Genomic DNA, 20,289 nt, shown 5'->3' on the forward strand with positions numbered 1-20,289 from the left:
AGGCCTGGTGCAATAGAACTACCCCAATATCTACGTTTCAACCCAAATCAATGCTTCTTGTGTCACAAAAAGACTTGACATCTGCTGAATATTTATTTATTTACGTATATTTTTGTAACTGAAGTCAAAACCATACTTTATTTGAGCATACGTGCCATTTTACAAAAATCTTGTAAAACCCTTGAGACGTTTACAGAGGTGTAAGTGGGTGTAAGGAACGATAACTCTGGGTAGAGATTGATAACGTTGCGTTGATGCATTGTGACGTCATTGTGACGGCATCAGTTTCAGAGGATACTGATACGGAATCAGAAAACTACAGTGTGGTGATCCGGAAAACCGGATCACACGCTGTGAAATCCACAGTATCAAAGAACGATACATTGATGGGTATATAATAAATATATATTATTACTACAGTAACTTGATCCGAAGAGTCAGATCACGTCGAGTTGACAGGCGCGGATCATCAGATCACACGAGCCGCGAAGCGTCGAGTTTGATCTGATGATCCGCGCCTGTCAACGAGACGTGATCCAACTCTTCGGATCAAGTTACATGTACTGTAGTAATGATAAATTTATTATATACCCCCTTATGCATTTTAAATCCACATTTATAAGATAATAAATGTAATCCAAATTATCAAAAACACAGACATACCATGAAATTATGTTTTGTGTACGCAGTTTCGTTTGTGACGCGGTCAATATTTTCCACAAATAACGTTGCGTTGTTGCATTGTGACGTTATCAGTTTCAGAGGATACTGATACGGAATCAGAAAACCACAGTGTGGTGATCCGGAAAACCGGATCACACGCTGTGAAATCCACAGTATCAAAGAACGATACATTGATGGGTATATAATAAATGACGGTACAGCGTATGAATGGCGACAATTCACCCTGGCATATTTCTTTAGCGTAAACGTTATAGTTCAAAACCTGATATATTTTCAAAATTGAGATATATTACAACTGCAGCACGTTCACGAGGAGGTGGTTATAATTGCAATTCATAAAGTTATGAAAAGCAAAACATTTGAAAATGTAAATATTTGATTATACAATGCATGTAGTAGTTACGGGAACATTAAAACGACCGATATCTAACAAAAAGCAACAGCAATGCTGATGAGGCACGAAAAAAAAAAGGTGATATATACACTGTAGATAATATTAAAATGAAGTTTTAAAAGAATTATGTCTCATCAGAAAAGGTTTAGATCAAAATTCGACGTATTTTACAAAGTAAAAGTAGAGCGCTCATTGGATTTAGAACCGCTAACCATCGTTTCTCCATTGAAATAGCTATTGGTATATTGAAAATACTAATCAAATGAAATGCCTTGCTCGGTATGCAATATTGAAATGGTACGGGACGTTAGACGCGAGTCTCATTATATTCTAAACTATGATGCTCCGTGTAATTTGCGCGAAGATTATTTGAGAAAGACGTTCTGTTTAAAACCAATTAACACCTGAAGTTTAAAGGATGGATTACATAATGCTGAAGAAAATACAGAAAAAATAATAATTAAATACCTTGTCTGTTCTCTTGGTTGACTTTTATTTGCCCATCTTCTCAAATACATTTTGTCCTCTAGAATATCACACTAGTATAAATATGTAATAATATAATATTATTGTACCTTAAGTACACTATTAATGTTTTTGAATTGAATAAAACTATCCTGCATATGACTTATAAATGATAAACATCGCCACATACATACATGTAGTCTATGCCCCACCCCCCACCCCCACCGAGCGCAATCTCTTTCATGATGTGGAGAGTTGGGTTTTTTTTCTACATGACGAAAGTGTTTGTGTACATGTACATGTATATGTAAAGTTACACCATTTCTGAATACAATGTACTGTGAAAGACGTATATATTTTTCTTCTTCATATATTTATGTTTTCACATTAGTTTGTATAAATCTTCCAAAAGGCTAGAGATGAACTAGTTTGTGAATCAAATACACGAATACATTGCTCGGTCATCCATCGATAATTTCTTTATCTCAATATACAGTTTTTATAGAACATATACTTAATCTCTCTCTCTCTCTCTCTCTCTCTCTCTCTCTCTCTCTCTCCTTTTTTTTTTTTTTTTTTTTTAAATCTGTTCACTATTAATGGTTGAATATGAACCAGATTTAGAATATTTCATTTGATCTTCGAAGAAGATAAAATATTTCCTTTTGTTCAGAACTGATGACATGCATGCTATCCCCGGTCTATGATGACTTTTACACCGTGTCAGGATGCCGTATTAGTTAATTGCGCACCTGCTGTGCGCTCCTTCCGATTCTGAATATAACGGCGATCATATCAGTGACATAAGGGATACAACTAATTACCTCAACGACCGTCTTTTCATAGAAGAATGTGTCTCCGGAAGTCTGGGGCGGTGTTTTTTCACAGATATAATTTCTCGACGTGTTGACTGTGGATGGTTTTAAGCTTTATCGATAAATGAATCGACGTAGAACAAATCGCCCCTCCCTGCTAATGAATAGGTGATTCTACTCTTTATATCGAATCTTTTATTTGCATGTTCGAAATTTGCTATATTAATACTAAAATGATTTTTATACAAACTACCGATAGATAAACATTATTTTATCTCTTTTGTGTCATGCCATTTATTTTATTTCGTTATTTTTTTTTTAATGAAAACCCACATAATTAGATTTTTTAAATTCAAAAATGATAATCATGTATTTAACATTCAGAAACATTTGATTACAACTCCTCATACTGTTTATGTGGAAAATTCATTCTTGAGTGAAATCTAATTTACATAATTATAATAGCGGAGGCAAATCCGTGATATTTGAACCGTTTCCGAATCTTGATTTTATACAATACCCGTCAAATCAGGCGTATTGGTAGCATGTCATTAGGGGCGGTTTTAGTTTGGGTGCCGTCAGCTCAGCAGTGACATCACTAAATTACCGAACACTACCAGATGGCAAACAAACTTTTCAAAGACTGCAGTTTAAAATGAAAATATTAGCATTCCAATCCGTGCGTGAATTTATAGTCGACTACAACTTTTATCACCCGCTAAGTGCCACTGGGGGCGGGTAATGATAGTCTTGATGTGACATAAGACGGGCCAGAATAATATTTGTCATGATTCGACCGTGTGGTTTGGCTTTTTTTCTTCAAAGATGGACTTTTGCAATCAAATTTTAATGTATTTAATGTTTGAAGGAAAATTGAAATTCTTATTTACTTTAACTAGCTACATGTTATGTTGCAAAGGGCATGCATTTTAACTAAATTGATGATAAATGACTTCTTACATTAATCATTATAATTAAAAAGAAATCCTCTAGCAAAAGTGAAAAATTGTCCCTAGGTTTTTTGGTTTTTTTTTTACGTTTTAAACGACAAACTTACTGACCTTCTAATCTATCTATCTATCTATCTATCTATCTATCTATCTATCTATATATATATATATATTGATATCATTAATACTTTAACTAATTCTTGAATGACTAGCTGGCTATCCAATAGACTCCACACTTCAAATAAGTATAAATAAAGCAAACTGCTTTCATTTAAAAATCACTAGTCCTGGACTCAGTTGCACGAAGGTTAGTTAACTTTAACTGACTGTTAACTTGCCATTAACTTAAACAATCATATAGTGTTAACTTGAAGTTAACTGTCAGTTAAAGTTAACTAACCATTATGCAACTGGGTCATGAGTTATAAAGATTTTAAATAAAAGCACCTGGTTTATTTGTGTTTTCGTCATTTCATGTTGAACTCTAAATGTTTGATGTTATAAAAACAATAATGCGTCAAGTTTAAGATACCTCCCACTCAATCTGATAGTTCTTGGGCCTTTCATAAAATTGAATTTAGATTAACAAATTCTATTTTTCAATATTCATGGTAAGAAAAATCATTATCGTATCCTAGGGTGTAAATTCTTTGTTTTCTGTGATTAAGTATTACCGTATCACGATACAGTTATCTTTCTTTATGTATGTTCAGTGACTGTGCAGTTGTTTAACTATTAAATGTATCAGCCGCAACTGCATGCATTTGGTTAAAAAAAAAAACGTGAATGAAAACACAGAAGTGATTAAGAAAGATTCAGCTCTCCGAATCTTTTCAATAGTTTGTATCAATATATAGGTGTGCCATATTTATATGCTAATAGAAATACATGTATCTATCTAAATTTCGTCCTCATAAAACAATCAGATCGCATTTCGCGTGTCCTCATTTCTGATAATCATTGTCAATACGTTCGTATTTTTGATAAATGATTTGAAATCCCAGATTCACTACTATTTGAAATCTTAATAATTTCAATTCAATCGTTCGCTCAAAGCTTTATAGGTACCTCAACAGTTGAGGCTTATATCAGTATTCACGCATTCAGGATTCATTCATTCATTTCATTTATTCACTTAAGCCATTCATAATGGTACATGAGGTACATAAATATGATTTTATAATTCTATATGCAATATTGCCGAAATTGATAAAGTGCATCTGTACACTGGAAAACCAGGAGACATTTATACTCAATCTAATTATAATCATACTTCTTAGATTCGTGCCATATACGCTGCGTATTGTATAATGCGCGGATCTAAGAAGTATGATTTTAATATCTGTCTCTACGAAAACAGTACAAAAGTCAGATCATTTTAAATGTTACAAATTTAATTATTTTTTTTTATGAAAGTTAAAGTGCATTTCTTAATTTGAAGAATTTTTGTAGCAGTGTCGAACATTCCCTAAGATTCATCACTAAAGATTTCAAGCAAATTGCGCCTTTTAGAATTTTCTTCTTACAGAATTGAAAATCATCGTATATAGTAGGCTAGCTGTGAATTTGACTGTGCGTTACTGACCGCAGAAAAGCCACCCTACTTTTCCTGGGAGTTTCTGAGTGGGATACTGCACACTGTTATTGCATGATCATGTAAAAATATAAACAACCTTATTGTATGTTGCACACCGCATTCCGTAATCATAGCATGACCCAGGTTCATCTCAAAATCTCAAATTTCGTTAAGTATTATCAACTAGGATTTTTTTTTTCTGTATTCTAAATTCAAAAAAATGCGAGAACTCGCTGCTACCCGGTATATACATGCAAGTAGATCAACACCAGCAGAATTAAGGACACTCGTCAAAGAGGTTTCTAGTTTTTCCGGCGAACACCCAATTCATACCGATATCCCTTTAGCATATAAAAATACTAATAACGATCATACTGGTTTTACATTTATTGTGATGTGTATAGTTCGGTACAAATGTACCGGTAATAATTTAAACTTTTTCTATTTACACTCTCACATGTTTTATAAAATATTTTACAAAATGTTCATTCAGAGTTTGTTTTCACATGAATGTCAGCCCCTTGTGTTGATGAGGAAACGCTGAATGGTGGAAATCGAAAGAACTACCAGGTTGCTGAGAAAACATTCCAAATTCCTCCATCCTCGACAGCTGCACTGGGAAGGGTTTCGTATCATGCGCCGACAAAAATCGGTTTTCCTGTTTGTTGGTTGGTTTCTTCAGAAGCGATTCCACTGAGAAACTGAGCTGGGATTTGTCTGTTGTTTTGCACACATCTTGCACATTAGATTTATCCGCGAAAGGCACGGTACTTTCAGGGATCGTTGGGTAGTGGACATTCGGATGTGTGATCGGTGGCAGGGCGTTGCCTGATCGCTGGCGAGGGGATCTGATGAGATAAGGTGAATACCTTGATTTTGTAGACATTTCCATCCGTGAATGCGTTGGTGAGATTCGATGTACACTTGGTGTCTCAGGTCTGGGTATTCTAGACATCGCATCATACTGCAGATGTGGTCCTCCTTTACTGTTAAGTTCTCCCACCATTTTTTGCAGTTCCTCCAGGGATTTGGTAAGAGTTATAATGTAGTTTCGTGCGAACAGAAGAGTGGACATTTTTGACAATTTTTTGACCGTTGGTCCGTTAGAAAACGGAAGCACTCGTCTGAGACTGTCCAGCGCAGCATTCAAGCTGTGCATCCGTTCTCGTTCCCGGCTATTAATCCGGAGACGAATATCTTCCGGAACACAAGATTTAGACGGCGGAGCCTGGCATCTGGAATTGTAACAGCGCTCTGTAGACACATCCAGGTCATAAATACCACTATCATTGGCTTCCGTGTCCTCAACTTTGTCCACATTGATTTCGAAATCCACTTCGCTTCCCATATTTTTACTTTCCAGTACTACCGTGTAATCACTTTGAGACAAGAGTAAGCTTTGATACTGGTCACGATATCTATCCCTCCTTTTATTTGCTTCACGATACCCATGAACGATAGGGACCAATCATGCGTATTGGTCAGATTAAATTTCCACCCGGATGAGCCGTCGCTGCGTATGGAATCAGACCGGTCATCTCGGACCATGCCGCGATAATTACACCACCTCGCGGCGAATCTTGCAGCTTCCATGTTGACATGTTTAAAATACATGTGCAATTCAGAACCAGATAATGTTACTTTTTGTTGCCCTTTGCGTGACTGCCATTGTAACGCTAAGTTAACTTGACACAAACACAATCTGTTAGTTTTAACGGAACTCTGGTTTTGTTAAATTCTTTCAAAAGTCTTTTTTTTTCCTTTCAAGATGAAAATGCGTTTTTCTGAAGAGAAAAAAAATATCTAGCATTGATTTTCAAAACACTGTCTTGATTTGAACGTATATTATTGTATAGATGATATATACAATAGGGTGAGAAGCAGGTTGGTACACTGTCTGAAATAAAAATGATAAGTACATTGTACGTAGACTGATAAAACATATATTGTCCAGTTACTATTAGATTTGGAAGCGTATTGATTTTAATTATAAAATAATTGTGTGTGTGTTCGCTTTCAATGTTTGTGAAAATTAAGAAAACATGCAAAACGCAAAACATGACCGATAAACGTGTTTCTGTGGTTCTAGAATCCCAGGTGATGTGTGTTTACTAAATACATTAATTACGAATACAATAAGTAATGTGTTGTTCATTTCAGAACCTTGTTCGGGAAATGTTAAACACCAATGTATACTGTACGAAGAACAGAAATAACTGTTCACATCGCATTCTATCAATTTTAATTTATTCAAATTTCTTACATTACACTTATCTAAGGTCTAAATATAAACCTCATATTTCAAAGAATATAAAGTGTACTTCATTTATAACTAAATTCACAAAGCTTGTTAATAGAACAAAATGTGGTCGACCATAAATCAAACAAGACGTAGAGCTCTGTATTTTCAACGGGCGGTGTGATTTTAATGAAGCGGAGTAATTTTCAATTTTCGCTGGCGAATTCTTTATGATGATAGAAAAATAAATCTATGTATACCGGTACTCATTTTGAATTCAGATAAGATGTTTAAAATTCAAGGTAAGAAAAAAACAAAACAATGCATGCCTTTATTGTGCTTCTAACGTAACCAGTTGTGAATAATTTCTGTAGTTTAACAAAGGTGTGTCATTTTTAATCATCCACGTATATATTGTTGTGAAGTATTTCATTGGTCTTAATAAGGAAGTTGTTTTTAAAACGAACGATGGATGCAAGACACTATTCGAAAATCATTCAAAATACTGAACACGGAAAGTATTTTGAAATTAACATTTCGTATTAATTACTTGCACAAGTGCATATTTTGGATGATTTATGTCGCTTGAGAAAGGTGTGTTGGAAAACCTATAGGTACATCTTGAAAGGTGTATCGAAAAATTACATAATCTGTCCCATCACTACTCGGAAATCACCATGCTTGGAAGATTGCCCTCAACCTTCGGCCTCGGGTTATTTCATTACCGAGGCGTCAGTGGAAATGTCGTCTCTACAATGACATCTTGTAAAACACGTTTTCATCTGTTTTTCTCACATTTTTACAACGGACACATTTCCAGTAGCTCTTATTTAATCGTATCAGGGATTCTAACTTTTATAGAATTTACATGTAATTTAATTTAAATCAAAACACATTTGGATGATTAGAACGTCGTGCCCCCCCCCCCCCCCCCTACTGGATTGAAATTTGCTCATTAACTCGCGGATATATTGTCATTAATTGTTATCACTAAAATCAGGCTTTCACACGTTTTCACCAACAAATAATTTTAAAAAATACATATGTCTTTTATTTTAAGTTCTTTATTTCGACAAACTTGGGAGCAACCACTATTGATTCACATTTTTAAATGCTGGAATATACATATGTAGGTTTAAAATGGCGAAAAATAAATCTCAAAGTCAAAGAAAAAACTATATCTTTAAAAAGATAGATTTAGAAATTACTTAGAATTTCTCTGCGATGAATTAAGTACTTCGGTGGGATAATGGTTTGCCCATTTTGTCCGTGAAATATACTCAGAAGCTCTGTGTCAAAATTATTAGAAAAAGGTCGTACGGTGTCTAAATTTTGATTTGTCGGTGGTGATTTTTATGCAATATAAAGCTGATTTATTCATTGTGTTAAAATTCAGCAAGCATTACGTAGGCAGTTAATCTCCTTTGAATTATAAATCACTAATTTTTATGAGAAAATTATGTATATGTCTTCTTAACTTACGAAGTTCTTTCATATTTTGAAGACTTAAAATTTATACCACTTTCCACAAACAAGATAACAAGGTTCTGGTTTTTTGTTTTGTTTTTAAATCATACTATACTCTCAAATATTGAATTCTTAAATAACCATTTTATATGTAATTAACGTTTTAGTACAAAATAAATTTCACTGTCAAGGACACGAGGAATACCGTTGTACAAAGTTTGCGCAGCATGAATAAGAAAACTCCTAACCGTGAGCCGAAAACAGTTTTCGAGTCATTTATCTCGCAGTGTAGATAAGTACGGCTGGGTTAAAAAAAAATGTAATTGTTTTTTCCATTTTAAAACACTATCCATAATGAAAGATTCTAGAATTTTGTCAATGGTCCCAGTAATGACCTCCAAAACATACAGCAGTCTCTGTTTTACGCTACAACTCGTAATTTCATGTGAAATAAAATGAATTGTCGTTAATTGCTCTTTCCGACAGAATGAACGATGTACATTGTACAAAAGATTGAGCGATGTGCGTAGAGATGATAAAATATGTGTTCTTTGTTCTACTAGACGAACAGTCTTTAACAAGGACATTTGAACTGAGGTTAAGTAATGTCCCGTATGGTAGTTTATATTCGCATTTCCAATATTTCTACTTTTGATACTTCTACAAATTGTAACAATAGCCATTTTCGCATGAATGTATTGCAGTTGTGAACAGTGCGCGTATGAATCTTGATAGATATAGTACGTCTGGGAATTGCGATAAAAAATTAAAGTAGAATGTAAATATAAAAACGAAATCTTATATTTTGAAAATAACACGTGCTCCATAAAAAGCATGCCGGCTTGAAGCGGTGCAGCTCATGTATTTTCAAAAATGATATTTATTTCTTAAATGAATACAAAAGCACAGAGAACCATAGAAAACTGCCCTCCTATGTAATTTTCATATACAATTCTATTTTCCAATTCTAAAATGAAGGCATACTATCAAATGGTTTTTACAACCGCGCGCCGGGTTTCACAAAACTATCTTAAGATCTGTCATAAGATAGATCATAAGACTGTCTTAAGATCTGACTTATGACAATCATAAGATGCGGCAGTACTGTTTCAAAAAACTATTTTAACTTTAGAAATCTTAAGATAGATTTTAGGACTCTGTTATACTCGTTACATTGTAATGTATCGTATTTCTTTTATCAATTTTTAACTGCATGGATGAATTTAGGTATATATCCATGAATGGCGATAAAATACCATTTAAGGTACCCATTTTCAAACTAGAATTACCCGAAAAGTGTTCGGTGGATTTCAGTGGATTTTGGAATATATATTGTCTAGGGTCTACCTGTTGATGCTCTGTAATCAGAATTTCTGTTGCAATTAGTTCAAGGTTGACCCCCAATATCCACTATTTTGACTGGACTATATTACATGTATATCAATCTAATTAAAATTAGATGTTAGATCCGCTTACATACTCGCTACACAATGTGAGCGGATCTAACATCTAATTTTAATTAGATTGCATGTATATGAAATATTAAAGTATGTAAAAATATAAATAGGAAGTTGCACAGAGGCTAAGCCCGTTTTGAAGCGAGTGGTGTTTTTTTTATCTGGGTCAGAGTTAGACCACTTTCTATATTTATGGTATCACAAGGTTCGGGCCCAAAACGGGCTTAGCCCCTGTGGGAAGTTGAAATACTACGATTTTAGTCATTTGTAAAGATTTGATGCATTTACAAAATTTAATACAATGTACTTTTTAAAAAATTTATGTGACCTTACACTTTATTTTGTATTTCAAAAGTTACACCCGGTTCATGGACTATTTGATTTCAGAAATTGTGATACAAAAATGAAAACATTGAATGATCTTTTTATAGAAACACTATTTCAAAAGTCTGGTATACATTTTTTTTATCCCCCCCCCCCTCATTTTGTATTTCATTTGCTTAACTAATTTGAAATATAAAGAAAAGAAAAAGAAAAAAACAGGATTGATGCGTTTGTTACAAGTCAGCAACGCCGCACCTGTTTTACTCAATAAAATAAAATACTGAATACCAATAAGATATTCCTTGAACGAGGGCGTGGGTGGGTAGGGAAAGCCAAAGACACAGGCAATGCTTAGGCATATTCATAATGAACTTAGCATTAATCGAACAAAATGCGTACGCGTGTTCGACTATACATGTACAGTGTATACTGGGCGCAAAAGCTTTCCTATGTGAAAAATCCAATAACTGAATGAAATAGTATGAAAACTAACAAAGAGATAAAAACGCAAAGAAATAGATTTACACAACACTGCTTTTGTGTCTACAAATAATAAATGAATGGTATTCGAATGTGTTTGTTTGTGAACACATAGCGGCTATACATGTAAGTCCGTGTGCATGCGCTCAGACAAATCGGTGGCAAAAGATTTTGTTTTCAAAACAAAGCTAGTTCCAATGCTTTGAAGGAAACTTGGGGAGATGTCACTTCTAGAGTCAATGCTGTAAATTCAACAGATTATGTCCGGTCGGGGGAGAAATGAAGAAAAAGTGGGCATGTCTAAACAGCGGAAGTAGGAAAAAGTTGTCTGTGGGATATTACAAACGAATATTGAGTTCATCATAAAAATCACATGTCATGGTATACGAAGTTTATCAATGATGTCCACATCCTCCATATAGTCTAATAGATTGTTACTTTCCCTGAAACTACGTTCGCTCCAGATAAGCTACCATCTCTTAGCACAACACAGTTCAGTATACACTGAAGACAAGTATCTAAATTGTGTGAAATGTATGTAGAAAGGCAAATTGTGGTCAAAATTGTACTACGAGTGTTGTTACTTAGCAACCAAAAATATTTGTCAATAAAATTGATTAATTTGATTGTGATGCTTTTGTAGTATTGTCAAAGGCATATCATCAACTCATACATTTAGAATTTCCTATTTTTGACTCTAATCTAGTGAGAGGGGTCGTAATATATATATTTCAGAGGGGGGAAAATGTGCACTTATATGACCTTTGACCCGTAGATCTCTTTGAGGTCATGGGATACCTTGACAGACTTTATAAGAAATTATTCCCTGTCCAATTTCTAACAAAATTATATGTCATATACCTATCCCAAATCGTGATACATGCAGATTTTATTCGATGTAAAAATATTGTCATTTAGTCTTTAAAAACCTCTAAAATGTGCCGGTAGAGAAAGGGTTAAGATATCTGACAATCTTAATATTACCTTAGAATATGACATTTTGTGAAACAGCTATGGTGGATTTTATGACAATTGTTTGTTTGGCCCCAGATTACGAAAACAACACACTTTTAAAAAATTCTAAAAATTAGGTTAAGTTCAACATACTTAAAAAAAAAGGTTAGAAAAGAAAAGAAAAGATCAAACTTATTAAACTTATTTCAGAATTAGTTGAAAAGAAATATTAATATATATATATATATATATATATATATATATATATATATATATATATATATATATATATATATATATATATACATACATACATATATATATATATATATATATATATATATATATATATATATATATATATATTGAATATGCATGAATTCACAAGCCACAAGCTTTCGCTAATTAACCTGTAGAACAGCTATGTAGACCGTCAACTTTTATAGAAGCTGCGAGTTTTCGGTTCGAACTCATCTATAATTGATTTTTTGAGTTCTTGACACCGGTGTGGTATAACGATATGTTAAGATTTTTTATATAAAGTACTAAATCTTTAGGCGGCTTTTTAATAATATACATAATGTAGATATGAAATCCGAAATGTACACAGAAAAATTTGTGCTGTAAATCGAAGGTTTGTATTTTCAAACGGGATGGAAGAAAAAAAAGCACACAAACAATTCGTCATAGCTGATACTAAATTAGTAGATGGGAGACGCTTCCAGTCTTTGAAGTATTATTAAGCACGTAAAAAGAAATTGTGATGAGAAAATACAATAAAGATTCCTCGATACTACAATATTGAGACGGTAATGTAAAATACGGCATTATAGCACCTGAATCGTGAATATAAAAAAAAAAAACATACAGCACCATAAATACGCAGCTCCATGACCTTGTTATTTCCAGATTTGCAAGTTCTGTGTGGACCTGAGGTTGATGGTGTCCTATTAAACCACTTTTAGGATATTTTTTTAATGTCCGGGGTGCCGTTTGATTTTTTTTTCAAAAACCTGGCGCCAGTTGTTTTCAAATTTTAACGCACTTCGAAGATGGTTGTAAGAATTAATCGTTTAAGAAAAACGCCTTCGAATTCTGTACATATAGGACTGGATTTAATCCACCAAGCTCTCTTGTCCCATTACTTGCATCTTGTAAATATGATTCTCGAAAGTTAAACGGGATTTTAACCCCTAATCAGAAATTCTTTTCAACGGTGTAAACGACCATCACCACTTTTTTCTAAGTCCCCCATACTAAGATGTGAAAGTTAATTGTTTTGTCCGAGTTCGTCTGTTTGTCCATAAACAACACTTTCTTGATGCGAATTCTACATCATGATAATTTTCAACAGATCAGATTTCGTCCTTGTTCGTTGGTTTTTTTTTAACCCCTTATATTTTGATTTTAAAAAACACCCAAACAATTTACGTCCAATTCTAACTGAAACACACCTGCACAGGCCGCCCAAGGTTGTAGCAGTAAGTCGTTTTAAAAATATGATATTAACAAAATCAACAATGATTATTTTTTTATTCACAACTATTGACAAATATCACGAAAGCACTGGGTTTTTATACACAAAACTAAATCTTTTTTAAAAGTTCACAACACTATTTACAAAACAACACTGGGAACAGCTGTCACTCCGTGTTGGAATCTGTCGTCTGCTTCGCTCCTTTACTTGACGACAAACCCAGCAATGACTCTACAGAGAACTTGAGTACTGGCCTCGCTGGTGATGAGTTTTGATACTTGGTCGGGGTGAAGAATTCGGGGGCATCTCTTCGGGTTGAATCTGGAGGTGCAGCCCTGAACTGGGGACAGCCCCAGAAGTCTTTAGAAGCATTCACATTTCCTCGGATGTTGTTTTCGATATTTCTGTTTGTAGGATTGTCCTGCAGTTTCAAAAGCACTGGAGAGTCGTGTGATTGCGGCGGAGTTGGAAGGCTGAATTCCCCTAAGTGGGACTTGATGGGCGTTGAAGTATACGGAGAGTATCTAGGGACGCCGGGTACAAAGGCACAAGAATGATTTCGATGTCTTGATCCGCTCCATTCTTCATAACCAAGGGACTCGCCACGCGGGTCTTTCCTTGACAGGGACTGCACTACGGATTTCATGTCCTCGATTGAGCGTGTTAAGGAGAGAATGTGATCCCGTGCATATATCAGGGTAGAGAGTTTAGACAGCTTCTTCATGGCCGACCCAGTGGAGTGGGGTAGCACCCTCCTTAAGGCTTCCAGAGCGTCGTTCAGTTCGTGCATCCTCTGCCTTTCTCGGTTGTTAATGCGCATGCGAACCTCGTCGGGAATTCGGGATCGAGATCTCGATGAGGTTGATGACATTGTAAGATCAGAGGGCGAATTTACGTCAAAAACGCCGCTGTCCTCATTTTCCTCAACTTTTGTAACGATTTTCTCTGATTCGCTGAGAGCCATCTTCGTGATTTTTGGTAAAATGCAGTTGTGAATAGGATGATGATACTTCCACTAAATTTCCAAGGAGTACATGTATATAGATATATAGCACACAGCGCGGACCCTCTATATATATATGATGTACATGCATTATCACACCTTCATTTCGGTCAGGTATTGGTGGAACCTCGTTACGGTTATATCGGCACTGTGTCCCGATTTCCCGCGACCGTTAATTACAGGAAACGCCCCGGGAGTACATGGAATTCAATTCAATTAGGTCTTATCAATTTAAAAATCCATAGTTCTCTTTTATAACCAATACATTTACGAAATACAAATATAAATTTCATTCTTTTTTAATCTTTTCTTTTCTCTTTCTTATCTTTTTTTTTTTTTTTTTGGTGGTACTTTCATCCATCTTTAACGTTAACTTTTTCTGTTTACAAATATTTTCAATCTCAACGTCAAAAGATTACAATTATATGTAAATTGCGAAGGAAAAAAAAAAAAGAAAAGAAAACGTAACAATTATGTCGTGTTTTTTCCCCCATCTAAATATAACGTCACGATTTCTGTTTTTCTGTTTACAAGTATTTCAAAACCTTTGTAGATGTAATGTCAATAAATCACACATGTATATGTAAATATATATTCATCATCGAAACTCTTTCTTTGTTTGTAAACGCAATACATTATTTTGATGAGAACTATTAATCAGGAGACCTAAACAACTTCGCCTTGCTGACGGAGAAGATGCCATTTCTTGGTACATATAAACAGACCTATACAGCAAAATGCAAATTAATTCACGACTTGATTGATGGTGTATTTTCTGCGGCTTGAAATGCATATCAATTAATTAATTATTAGGCGGACCGCGTCTAAACTTACGTAATTTGTCAAAGTAAAAGCGCCTGGCTTATTGGCATATTTTCCCGACATTAAAAATTGTATCCTCTAGCGAGAATGAAAAGAAATAGAAAATTCTTAATGGTAATTTGGTGTACGGCACATTTTATTTGTGAATAAGTAATGAAAATACATATATATATATATATATATATATATATTAACACATAATGATATTATCATGAAACAGTTTTAAAATAAATTCGAAGCTTCATGAAGTAGACCTCATACTCGTGCATGCTTCTCATTGAATTAGCAATTTTCAGTTGTCAGTGATTTTAGATGTTGCATTATAAAAAGAAAAACTAAATTCCCCATAAAATGTATTTAAATCCGATTAAAGTATCTTCGGATTTTTCCACTGTGCTGCCCGTGACTGTTACAAATGCAATAATTCTAGTTACTCCGCGATTGTTTGTTTTATACGAAAAATCATGTGTTCTTGTGGGAAATGATGTGAAATATGATTGTAACTATACATGTATATCTCTCTCTAAACATGTTCAAAATCTAAAAGCATCTCCACGACTTAAAAAACTTTAATGCATGTAAAACGGCCAGTTTCGTATAATCACAAAATTTTGAAAACAGTCAAGTGACGCTTATGAACAAATAAAACAATTATTACTCTCTGATACGAAAGTGAGGAAATATTTGTCACCTCAAACATGTTGTGCAAGATTTGAACCCTGTGCCTTGTGACAAGTTACAAAGCATTTAATTTGTGACGCAGTACTTCACGCTCTCAGCAAAGAAACGTGTTTTACAAGATGTCCAATTTGTGATGCAGTGACGCGCTCAACAAAGAACCGTGTTTTACAAGATGTTCTATTTGTGATGCAGGAAAGTTGCATGGTTGTCAAAAATAAATCCAGAGGCAAAAGGCCGAGGATAATCGATGCTGTGATTAAATAGTATATCAGAACATTTTACATAACTGCAAACGGTTTGGATAGCAAGTAAAATGCTTCAGAAAGTGAAATTCGTATGGGATCAAGGACACAAGCACGCTCGTGTGTTTATGAAACTTGGAAATTAACATTAGAATTACCAAATGGCAAAAATATAGTTTATACAGTTTCTCAAATATTCCCAAGTAATGGATTCAGAGAAGAAAATAGAGATAAAATATATTTTTAAAAATGTATAAGGAATGTTATTTGTTTCTTCTTCTTAAAAGTATTCTCGCACATTATGAATGAACAATTGTGTAATCAATGCTATTTTTATTTTTAGCATTCTCGTCCATTTGTTGGGTTAATCCGGTGTCTAGCAGTTTAATTTGTTTGGGTTTTTCCCCACATTTTTGTTCACATATCTTTGAAATTGTTTACCAGTCTATAATGTATAAATATTGTGAAGTATCTTCTATGTTTCAAGAACAACAACAATCAAATAACTTGCGTTTTCATATTTTACATTTTTTTTAAATTAATTCAGACAACGCCCTGTTGACATGTGATACCATGGTACGATTATACTAATCGTTCGATATCAGAATAAAATAAAGGGGTGAAAAAAAAATCATTTTTCGAATGTTATTTAAAAAGGGTACCGGGAAAATTTGGAAAAAACAAATTCAGGTATCAAAACTGGTAAATGATGTGACTTAGTAAGGGAAAACAGAATTTGTGATTTTATCAGGCGTGAAACTACAGATAGATTTCAGTAATTGTACTGACCTTTGTCAACATTTTTGAAATGTATCAGAAACATTACACCCCCCCCGCCCTTATTTTTTTTATTCGGAGAGAGGTGTTTAAATATTATACATACAAACTTCGAACTGCGTTCTTAATAAAAATTTATTCCGCTGCAATATTGTTGAGAGCCCTTTATGTACTTGTGGATCAGTAGAGGGTGACTATCATTATTCCTTTTCTTGTAGTAGGTACAGAAATGCCAGACACGAATATTATTTAACAAACTATTCAGTATTGATAAACTTCAAATAGTGGACACACATGCTCTACTGTGGGGTGACACTTCTCTCAGCAATAAGCAAAATGAATATCTTCACCCTCTCACAGTGTATTCATACATTTATTAAACAAATGTTTTCTCCTGTTAACAATCTATCATATATCTTTAGATTGTTGTTAGATGTCATGTCCAATACTGATTATTTCATAATCATGCATATTTTGAAAGACTTTGTATTTATGTTATTACCATGTACTGTACATAGGGGGGGGGGGGGTTCTAGTTTTTAGAACTTGTGCTCAATCCCTTTGTAATTCTAACTACAATTTTTAAAAATACGTTCAAACCAATGTTGTACTGGTGTACAATATAAACCGCTATATAGGGATAGTAAGCTGGTGTATGAACCCGTATACTATTATTGTTTAAACCCGTATCGTACATGTAAAAAAATCAATAGTTATTGCTCTTGAACAACTTTTTGAAAAGAGAAAAAGACAGATACACATACTTTTTAAAAAAAAAATTAAGTTTTTTCATTACATGCACCAATAACATGTTGGAGTATTTGTTATCAGATTAATGATGATCCCCGAGGATCCCCAGGGAGACGCTAGTCTTAAAACCATCATTTTATAGATCCTTATCATTTGAGCATCCGGATCTTCGGGCATTTCTCGACACCTAAGTCATCATTGCGTCTAGTAAATTAATTCAAATTAGAATGAAATATTTCTTTCTTTTTTTAAATTTTATTTTGTAGACGAAGAGACACATTATGGGGAATGTCACAAGACTGGCTCTATTTTATTGATTAAAATTTTTTCTTAATTTGTGAAAAATTATAATTACATTATGCACATATACACGCACAACATACAGCATGCCATAAGTCGCTTTTGCATTGATTAAAAACTCGCTCAAACAAATCTCGTGCACATTCACGTATAATTCAATGATAAAAAGATAATTCATTAATAAGCTTCAATAATTATTTATTTAATAATAATAATAACATTATTATTATCTTTATAGCGCCTTATATGACTATAAATAACCACTCTAAAGCGCTGTACACAATAAAAATGATACAGCATGTTATAAACGTAGTAAAAGGAAATTACAATAGCATCAAAACAGATAATATCAAAACAATGCTAGCAAAATATTAATGGTATGAAGCAAAATTACTAAAATCAAAAACATGAAGTGCATTAAGAAAGTTCCAGGCCGTACAATTAAATGATATAAAATACAATCGTTGAAATAAATATGCACTTGAAAAAGCCATGTTAAAACTGATGGTAAATAAACCATAACGATTTAACCACATATAATACTAATAATATGCTAGTTTAAAAAGATGTGGCTTTAAATGTTGTTTTTTTTTAAGCGTTCAAATTCGGACAAGAGCGGGGGTATCAGGCAGAGAGTGTCCGAGTGTTTCCATACGTGGAGGTTCTACATCTAGGTCTAACTAATGTCAGTGAATTTTCAGATCTTAGGGAACGATTTGGTTGGTAAACAGTGACCTCTTCCAAGTATTTTGGTGCCATCTTATGAATCACCTTATGTGAGTAGAGAATAATTTTGTATTGGCTGCGCTTACAATTTTTACAAAATTTATTTATAGTAAAAAGATTATGATTTCTTTGAGGAGAAAAACAAGAATATTGATTATTTGGAGTTTTTATTCAAAGTTATAAATGTCATAGTTCAAGGTCACAACCTACACCCTGGTCAAAACTGACATATTTATACAAAATGAAGACTTTGTTCACGGTGTACTTGAAAGGTCATAGCTGTATGACTGATTGATTGATTGAATATCGTTTAAGGTTCCACTCGAGAATTTTTCACTCATATGGAGAAGTCACCATTCCCGGTGAAGGGCAGCAAAATTTAGGCTTATGTTCGGCGCTTACGGCCTTTGAGCAGGGAGGGATCTTTATCTTCTTACACCTGCTGTGACACGGGGCCTCGGTTTTTGCGGTCTCATCCGAAGGACAGCTTCATTTACTGATTTAATCGCCTCTTGCGACAAGCAAGGGGTACTGAGTACTATTCAAACCGGGATCAACCCATGAGACACAGCTATATGATAAATACGAATACAAATATTTATTGCCACAAACACAATTACACTAATTGGCAAAGGTCCTTTGAACATTATCAAATAATGTTTACATAATTTTTAACTGACTTCTGTATTCAAAACAGTCTCTAATAAATTGCACAGTAATTTTTAAAACTGTATGTATATCACTGTTAAAATATACTTGTAACATGCATCTTTCATTGTCCAGATTAACATTTTCCTTTGGTATATTATAAATGCTTCCAAGGTAGGTGTTTCATAGCTTAGAATAAGATTTACATTGAAAAGGAAAATGAATTTTAACCTAAAATCACACCATAATTGCAAGTATTACAACATCTTTCATTCATTGATGTGGAATTATATCTACCACTTTCTATTGCAAGTTTATGTGCACTTAATCTAATTCTACTAAGAGAGGATCTCTCATATCTTTTTCTGAGTAACATGCATATATATATATATCAGATGATTCCAATATTTAATACTTGAGAATGAAATTTTGGATCAAAGTGGTAGTCTATTAAGTTCCGCTAGACAACCAGAATTGGATGTTTTGCAGTGCACTCCGAGGGTATCTTAATAAATATGAAGTGAAATTTTTCTATATTTGAAATATCTTTGAATGAGAGATCCACTCTCTATGTTTCACTACAATAAAAAAGAACTGAAGTACAATAGCATCAACAAGTTTTTCTAAAAGTTTACATGGGTTATCAATACCAATAATTCTTTTCATTTTAAAACATGCTTTTCTGGCTTTTTCAATAAGCACAGCTGTTGCTAAGTTAAACCTCCCATTACATTTAATCATAACACCTAAATAGCAGTATTTCTATTAAAAGTAAATTCATTCCCTTGAGGTTTAACCATTCGAGTTAAATATTAAAACTTTAGATTTATCTACATTGACTTGCAGTTTCCAGTTTGAACAATAGTTACTGAGAATATCAAGGCTGTTTTGTAAACCACTTTTGCTTTCAGAAAAGATTAAAATATCATCAGCATATAACAGACAATTTACATGAACATTGTTTACTTGTACAAGATCACATTTTCCATCATTGACAATACCATCAATAAATACATTGAAGAGTATGGGGCTTAAGATAATAAGATAATAAATGATAT

The 20,289-nt window shown here is 33.7% G+C and overlaps 2 protein-coding genes across 2 annotated transcripts; both read right to left on the reverse strand.

Annotated features, from left to right (window-relative positions):
• Positions 1-5,272: 5,272 nt before the first annotated feature.
• On the reverse strand, positions 5,273-6,569 carry LOC125674867 (neurogenic differentiation factor 1-like). Its single transcript, XM_048912228.2, has one exon. It carries the CDS (start codon positions 6,230-6,232, stop codon positions 5,387-5,389), a length of 846 nt encoding a protein of 281 aa, XP_048768185.2. The 5' UTR covers positions 6,233-6,569; the 3' UTR covers positions 5,273-5,386.
• Positions 6,570-13,321: 6,752 nt separating this feature from the next.
• LOC125674869 (neurogenic differentiation factor 4-like) lies at positions 13,322-14,610 on the reverse strand. The gene has a single exon (XM_048912230.2). The coding sequence runs from the start codon at positions 14,244-14,246 to the stop codon at positions 13,449-13,451; it is 798 nt and encodes a 265-aa protein (XP_048768187.1). The 5' UTR covers positions 14,247-14,610; the 3' UTR covers positions 13,322-13,448.
• Positions 14,611-20,289: the final 5,679 nt, after the last annotated feature.

Source organism: Ostrea edulis, chromosome 3 (assembly GCF_947568905.1).
Source record: "Ostrea edulis chromosome 3, xbOstEdul1.1, whole genome shotgun sequence".
NCBI lineage: Eukaryota > Metazoa > Mollusca > Bivalvia > Ostreida > Ostreidae > Ostrea > Ostrea edulis.